The sequence below is a fragment of the Leuresthes tenuis genome, unplaced genomic scaffold, assembly GCF_036924035.1.
Source record: "Leuresthes tenuis unplaced genomic scaffold, fLeuTen1.0.hap1 SCAF_5, whole genome shotgun sequence".
In the NCBI taxonomy this organism is placed as follows: Eukaryota; Metazoa; Chordata; class Actinopteri; order Atheriniformes; family Atherinopsidae; genus Leuresthes; species Leuresthes tenuis.
The window spans coordinates 22,983,242-22,990,634 of record NW_027325359.1 but is presented as its reverse complement, the minus strand read 5'-3'; the positions used below and the strand labels follow the sequence as shown (position 1 = coordinate 22,990,634).

The 7,393-nt window shown below is 39.9% G+C and overlaps 1 protein-coding gene across 1 annotated transcript; it reads left to right on the top strand.

Moving 5' to 3' along the window:
* The first annotated feature begins 1,855 nt into the window (after positions 1–1,855).
* spam1 (sperm adhesion molecule 1) lies at positions 1,856–6,350 on the top strand. The gene is made up of 3 exons (XM_072385276.1): positions 1,856–2,775; positions 3,605–3,694; positions 5,984–6,350. The coding sequence occupies exons 1-3, from the start codon at positions 1,858–1,860 to the stop codon at positions 6,311–6,313; spliced, it is 1,338 nt and encodes a 445-aa protein (XP_072241377.1). The 5' UTR covers positions 1,856–1,857; the 3' UTR covers positions 6,314–6,350.
* Positions 6,351–7,393: the final 1,043 nt, after the last annotated feature.

Genomic DNA, 7,393 nt, shown 5'->3' with positions numbered 1-7,393 from the left:
AAATGTAACATTATATCACCCCAAGGAGTTTCTGGTCTTTAGTTATGTTATGTAGCATCTATCATAAGTTTCCCAGGCCAACTTTCAAGAGACACTCAGGTCAGAAGAATCTGACTTCAATCAATACAATGCAGGAGGTGTTTTTATTTGTTACTTTGTTCAAATATATTTCAAGAATATAAACCATGTAAAGTATATTACAAAGATTGTGTAGTACAATGAAAATGTTATCTGAATGTAAACGTACTGCAAATAAAGACTTTTCTTAAACACATGGTGTTTCTTTTGACATTCATTCCTTCAACAAAGGACAAAAAGAGGAAGAGATGTGACCAGATAAATTACAAAATTTGCTTTCTCACCCATTGTGACGCTTCAAAAACATCACACAAACTGAAAACATTTCCTCATGCGTAAGTTAACATTTCTGCTGTACATTTTGGGGGCCATTTATAAATCGTTATACATATTGCAAACTAAAGATGCGAAAGACAGAGTAGGTATGCAAATCTAACTGATTAAACACTTCACATACAGTGACCAACAGCATAAGGTGTGATTGGGAAGAGAGCTCTATCAGGTCTTACGATCCACACTCCATGTTTGAATAGTATGAAAATATAAAAAGGCAAATTTAATCTGACTGTATATGAAAGGATGTGGGTCACTACTTCCTTCAGTTCTAATACAGTTACAGGCATCTACTGTTGTAATGTTCTTATCCCACCAACTCACCAAAGAATTTTAGACTTAGTATTGCCACCCTTAATGCTTTCAAACAAACATTCAATTTATTAATTTACTGATTTATTCATGTGTGTGTGTTTTTGTCAAATTCAAAAAGTGCCAACGTATTCAAAGCATTTTTTTTTTACCATCAGTTTTTTTTTACCACTAAGCCCTTAGTAACATTCTAAATGTGAGACCAGGCCCAACTCTAGAACATTTTTCAGATAAGGATCTATCAGTGTAAAAAACATTTCCTGACATGAAATGGCAAAAACCAAACGTGAGAAGCTGAGTAGTTATTTACTAGTCAGTGAGGACAGCAGCAGGTAGGAGTTGATGACATTTTGTTAAAAAAGATAATTATTTGGTATACTTGTATAAAATGTCATTTATAGTGACAATATGATTATATTTATACCTCAGATTAATATAAAGAATATATAGAAAATTGACACCTGAATTCTATTGTTGTTAAGTGACAACGGTTGCTGTACACAATGTTGTCCTTGGGAAATTATTAAACTTTCTTAGTTCTTTCCTAATAAATCCTAAATATGTATATATATGTATATATATATATTATTTAATATAAGAACTACAATGATACAGCCTATCTAGCATATTCAGACGTACAGTATTACCAGGAAGAGACCATGTAAATATATCAGTTTATAGTAGAAAAAATTATTTTATTTTCTTGGCTTCCAAATATTATGAATGTTCTAAATTCCAAATCAGACTGGTCAACATAGACACGCATGCATTTTTTTCAGTTTACAGTATGTTTAGTGCTCTATCATCTGCAAATAAATATAATTTGCAAACACTGTCTGGAGAGACAAAGAAAACTTCAAACCAAACTAACAAACATAAAATTTCATCCTAATTTCTAAAATTGTTAAAAAAAAAACATTCTTATGTTTTAATATGTTTTATTGCTGATCCACAAGCAGTTTGAAATATATTTCACTAATTTAGAAGAGAAAACAATATGACTGGAGAGATGTTTATTTTTGTTACACAGTAATATGTGTTGTTAAACTTTTTTATGCTGTTTAAAATTGGATGTCTGCATCATTTATTTGTTGCCTTCATGTATTTGTTGTCTATTTTCTTTGTCCAGCCATAATGATGGCCTCGCCCTTCCTATCTTGTGTCATCTTCTGTATTACTGGCTCATTCATCTCAGTTCTTGCTCTATCACCAACGGAGCCACCATTGATCCAAGATCATCCCTTTGTGGCTATATGGAATGCCCCCACCGACCGATGTCAACAACTTCACATTCCACTGGACACTGCAGCCTTCCAGGCAATGACAACACCTGCAGCTGTGCCAGGTCAGTTTCTTACCATCTTTTATGAAGACCGGCTTGGTCTTTACCCTAAAGTTGACACCATGAAGCAGAAGATCTACAAAGGTGGTGTTCCTCAAAATGGCAACCTAACAGAGCATCTTACCAAAGCCCAGAGTCAAATAGATCACTACATCTCCCAAGATTCTTCTCCTGGGCTCGCAGTCATTGACTGGGAGTCCTGGCGACCTCTTTGGGACCAGAACTGGGGATCAAAACGTATTTATCGGAAGTTGTCCATTACTCATGCTCTTCAAATGTTTCCATTTTTGTCATCAACACAAATTTCTAAATTGGCAAGGCACCAGTTCCAACTAGCTGGACGACTCTTCATGGAGAAAACTATCAGCCTTGGTATTGGTGAGCGTCCAAGCCGCCGCTGGGGTTTCTATCTGTTTCCTGACTGCTTCAACTATGGATGGGAGAAGCCAGGCTACACAGGGAAGTGCTCCACAAACATTCAGGAGCAGAACAACCAGATGCTGTGGCTATGGGAACGAAGCACTGCCCTGTTTCCCTCTGTCTACCTACACTTGAGCCTAAGGAACTCACCCAAAGCTGCACTCTTCGTTCGCAATCGTGTCCAGGAGGCTCTCAGAGTGGCAGCGCTGCCTAAACGTGCCTATACAGTGCCAATCTATGTCTACTCCAGGCTGCTTTACCGGGATCAGGCCCAGAAGTTTGAGAGCCAGGTAAGTGTTTGGTTACTTAAAATGAGCTTAACAGGGTTCTAGGTTCGATCCCCACCTGGGGCCTTTCTGTGTGGAGTTTGCATGTTCTCCCCGTGTAAGCGTGGGTTCTCTCCAGGTACTCCGGCTTCCTCCCACCATCCAAAAACGTGCATGTTCGGTTAATTGGTGACTCTAAAATTGTCCTTAGGAGTGAGTGTGAGCGGGCATGGTTGTTTGTCTCATTTGTCTCTGTGTGGCCCTGTGACAGACTGGCGACCTGTCCAGGGTCTCTCGCCCGATGACCGCTGGGATAGGCTCCAGCTCCCCCCGCGACCAAACCGACAGATTATGCGGGTATAGAAAATGGATGGATGGAAAATTAGCTTAACTTTGTGGACACTCAGCAATAATTGCATTGTAGTGGGTATGGTGAGAATTTTCCTCAGTGCATTTTTATTCAGGTGCTCCCTACCATTATACTGTGACAGTGAGGCAAAACATGATTAACATATTCCATAATATTTTTTGTCACTCTCTTTCCAGAAGAATCCAGCTGAAAACATCTCTTCCGGTCTCAATTACTTTTTTCTGTTGTATACCATTGCTACCTGTTGCTATGCAGAAGGATGAATGAATCCCCATTAGGGATGAGAATATTTTGAGGACTTTGCTGCAACTTGAATTACTATACCTACAAGGGGATTTTGTCAGATTTCATTTTAGGAGAAAATCTGGGGTTGTCACATTGTGGCTAAAACTTAAAAGTTTGGACCAATCAAACTTCAGGTAACTTCTAGGGGAACTATCAATGGCAGCTTCTTAAAGAGTTAACTGTTCTTTGCTCTACTAGATGGATCTTGTCAGCACCGTTGGAGAGTCTGCAGCTCTGGGAGCATCTGGGATTGTGATGTGGGGAGGCATCAAAGACTACAGCAATGAGGTAACTGCCGCTCTGTGAGTATTAGTGGCCGGGGGGGGGGGGGGGGGGGGGGGGGGGGGGGGGGGGGTGTTAAGGTCTGAAGAACTTGTCTGACACAAGAACTCAGATGACTCAGCTTTAATCAGCAACTTATATGTCTGCCCTCAGTTCCTCTTTTCAGAAGCACTGACCAAGCTGTTTGTTATCTCAGCTTACAGATGTGTGAAAGACCTACTGCATCTTTTATTTCACTTACTTCTTTTTTGTTGTTGGGTTATGCTATTTTCTTTCATTTCAAGTATTATAACTTGCTCTTTTATATCAAAGTTGAGTCAGACATTAAAGTGACATCTTCACCTGTTAATGCACACTTACTGTTTTCAAATTCATGTGAATAAGATCAAAGTGAAACACTGAATTAACATATAGTGGAAATTACATTAGTTTTACAGTCAAGCCACAATTAGAAATGTGCACATTTAATTGCATTTGATAACACAGTGACACAGCAAATAATATCTACTTAAAAGGCATTTGTAAATGCAGTTTGTAAATTCCTCCCCACACTGAGGAGTAACAAAAATCTTTTGTGTAACTCTAAAAGCAATTTTTTTTGAACAACTAGAAAACTTACTGACTACAACATATGATTCATTATGGTGTTTTTTTAATATTTTTGTTAGTTTGAGATGAGAAATTTCCTAGAAAGTTTCTAGTTGCCCTTAATTGCAGTATAACAAGATCAGTATTTAAGATAGTTAGACACACTGCAGTCAGTCATAAACATGGCAAAATGTAATTTGCTTAATGTTTCAGATAGATTGTGCTCTAAAGCTAAAAAAATAATCCACAAAGCCCAGTGGGAAGGTGTTAGACAACCTTGTACCTGCAAGCTAACATTGGCTTGTGTCTACATACATTTTTCTCAAAGGTTCTCAAAACTGTAAAGAAAATGTTCCTCAGAATGAAGTATATCTCAGATTGAAGACTAATAAGAATATTTGTACCCAGTGGCAGCTTCACTATATTTCAGTAATTTGTCTGGCACCCTTGAGATTGCAGTCTATGACTGCATCTGGGAATGAAGACATCAACTGTCTGCAGTAGCTGTGGCGAATTATTCCTTGTTTCAGTCAGCGCATCTTTGATTTCATCCACACAAGATACTAATGAGTTGATCATTGGTCCATAGATGCTCTAGGAGGCTAAATCTAGCTTAAACCGCTGTTAGGTTTTAGATTATTATGTTACTTAACTGTAATTTTTATTGCTTGAATAAATTCTTCAAGTTTGCATCAAAAAATCCTTTGTGGACTTGAGAATATATGAGTCAAATATGAGTATATTGTTTCTTCTGCAATAGAAACAGCCCCCTTTGATATCTCCACCACCATGCTTTACCATACCCTTAGTACAGTCTCAGTGCCCTTCTTCTGAATGATGTCCATGTTAAATTTTTACTTTTACTTTTGCTATTGCAATTCAATCTGATCTTGTCTTTTTTTCTAGCTCAATATTCTACCAACTATTTTCCTCTACACTCATATTTAAAATATTATGAACTGAGTGGTAATCCTCATTGATCTGTGAAATGATATGTGATCATGTTTATTCACATTTGTTCATCTCCTGTTTTCAGTCACAAGACTATTTTTGTGAAGAGGACCGTAGGTGGTGTCTCATAAAGTTGACACCATCAGGTACTATGGAGGACTTCTAAAATTGCAAATAAATTGAATAACTGGTCAAGGCCCAAAGTCAGATCTCTCTGATTATCTCTATTTTAGCTCTTACAAAACAGTTGAAGACAGTATGATAATTAGAGGCTAATTAGTGGGTCAGTGGTTAGAGTGACAAAAAGATTGGTGAAACTGACAGCTGGAGGGGTGTCAGTCCACGTCCTTGTCACAGCCGAGGTGCCCTTGAGCAAGGGACCGTACCCCCATGCTCCCTGGGTGCTGTGAATGGCGGCGGTGGTGTATGGCATTTGTCTCTATGAGTGTGTGACCCTGTGTCAACAGGTGCTAACCTGGATGGGTTAAAAGCGGAGGACAAATTTTGTGTGTATGCATGTATCTTAGAGTTGCTTGCTCTTGTCTGGGACTGGACTGGACTGGGACTGGATAGTGTAGTGGTAAGATTGCTACCTTTCATGTGAGTGACCTGGGTTTAAATCCACTGCAAGATAGGTACTACCTCAGGCAAGATCCCCTTGCTCTGCATACCTACTGTGTACCAGTGTAAGTCAGTGTCTGCCAAATGCATAAATGCAGCTATTAACTATTAACCACCCTCTGGCTCTTCCTGCAGGTTACCTGTCAGTCTCTGTCTGACTACTTGACATCCACTGTCAATCCGTACATTGCCAACGTGACAGCGGCTACCATGCTCTGCAGTGAGGTCTTATGCCAAGGAAAGGGCCGCTGCATCAGAAAGAGCTACGACTCCCCCCACTACCTACACCTGAACCCCACCTACTTCCGCATCCTTCGAGCTGGCAGGAAGTACATTGCTGTCGGTCTCCCATCTGCTGGTGACCTCAACACCTGGGCCGAAAACTTTACCTGTCAGTGCTACGCCGGATGGAGCTGTTCTCCAAAACTGCTGCATCCAACCACAATTAAAGTCATCAGGGTTTAATTTGTGGAGACAGTGAAATTCCAGATGAGTGCCCCATGTGATTTAAAAAGGAGAAATAAATCTGATTATGTATTCTTGAGTGCAATTAAAATGTGTCCTTGAAATACACATAAAAACAATCTTTGTGTGCATTTGTGAAATACAGATGGATTTCAGGAAAAATGCTGATTAAATGCTTTCCTGATCAAATTATTCTGCAAAAGTGATACAAGTCAAAAACACAATACAAATAATCATACCTGAAAGTTAATGTCGACTAGAATTCTTATTTAAAGCTGCCATAAGATCTGACCATAATCACGGATAGGTGCCTAGCTGACTCAAAGAGGGCCTAAGCACAGACGCGGACACAGAGTTTAAAAGACTAATTTTATTAACAGAGAGAACGTCGTTGACAGCCAGGGGAGGATCCGGGTGGTCAAGGAACACAGAGAGAAGGGAGGTGGTTAGTGAGAATCCAACATGAGGGAATGTCCGGACAAGAGGAGTGAATCATTCTTATGGAGTCCAGGAGGATTTCCAGTGAGAAAGAGCGGATTCTGGCTGTGGTGCTGTGGCTCCGAATCGGCGGTGAGGGCAAGCAGGCAGGTTGGTGTGGCAGGAAGGTTTCATACTCCGATAAGAATGCTAATCCTTAACATGGGAATTCAGAATGAGGAAAACAATTATGATATGGGGACTGAAGAACACAGGAAGGTGAGGTAAGCACAAGAAGTAAATCTCAGGTTAACCTCAAGGATCGGCCTAATTAACCACTGGTGAAGTGAGACAATCTGGCGAAGGCTGGCTTCTCCTGCAGCCCCTTAAGATTGTGCACAGATGATGGCAAATGAGGAATAGGTATGAAAGCAGGGGCAATCCAGACTCAGCCCCGGACTTCCAGGAAACCTGCTCATCCCTGCCTAACACTCAAAAACCACAACAAAACAGCACAGCCAAGCATGATCGTGACAGACCAAACATGAGTACCAAACCTGTATACCTGAAACTTCTTAAGTATATTCCAAACATTAAGATAGATGAATTGTTCTGATGAAATCGTTGTTTATTCATGTGCAGTGCCTTTTCATGGTGGTTTTG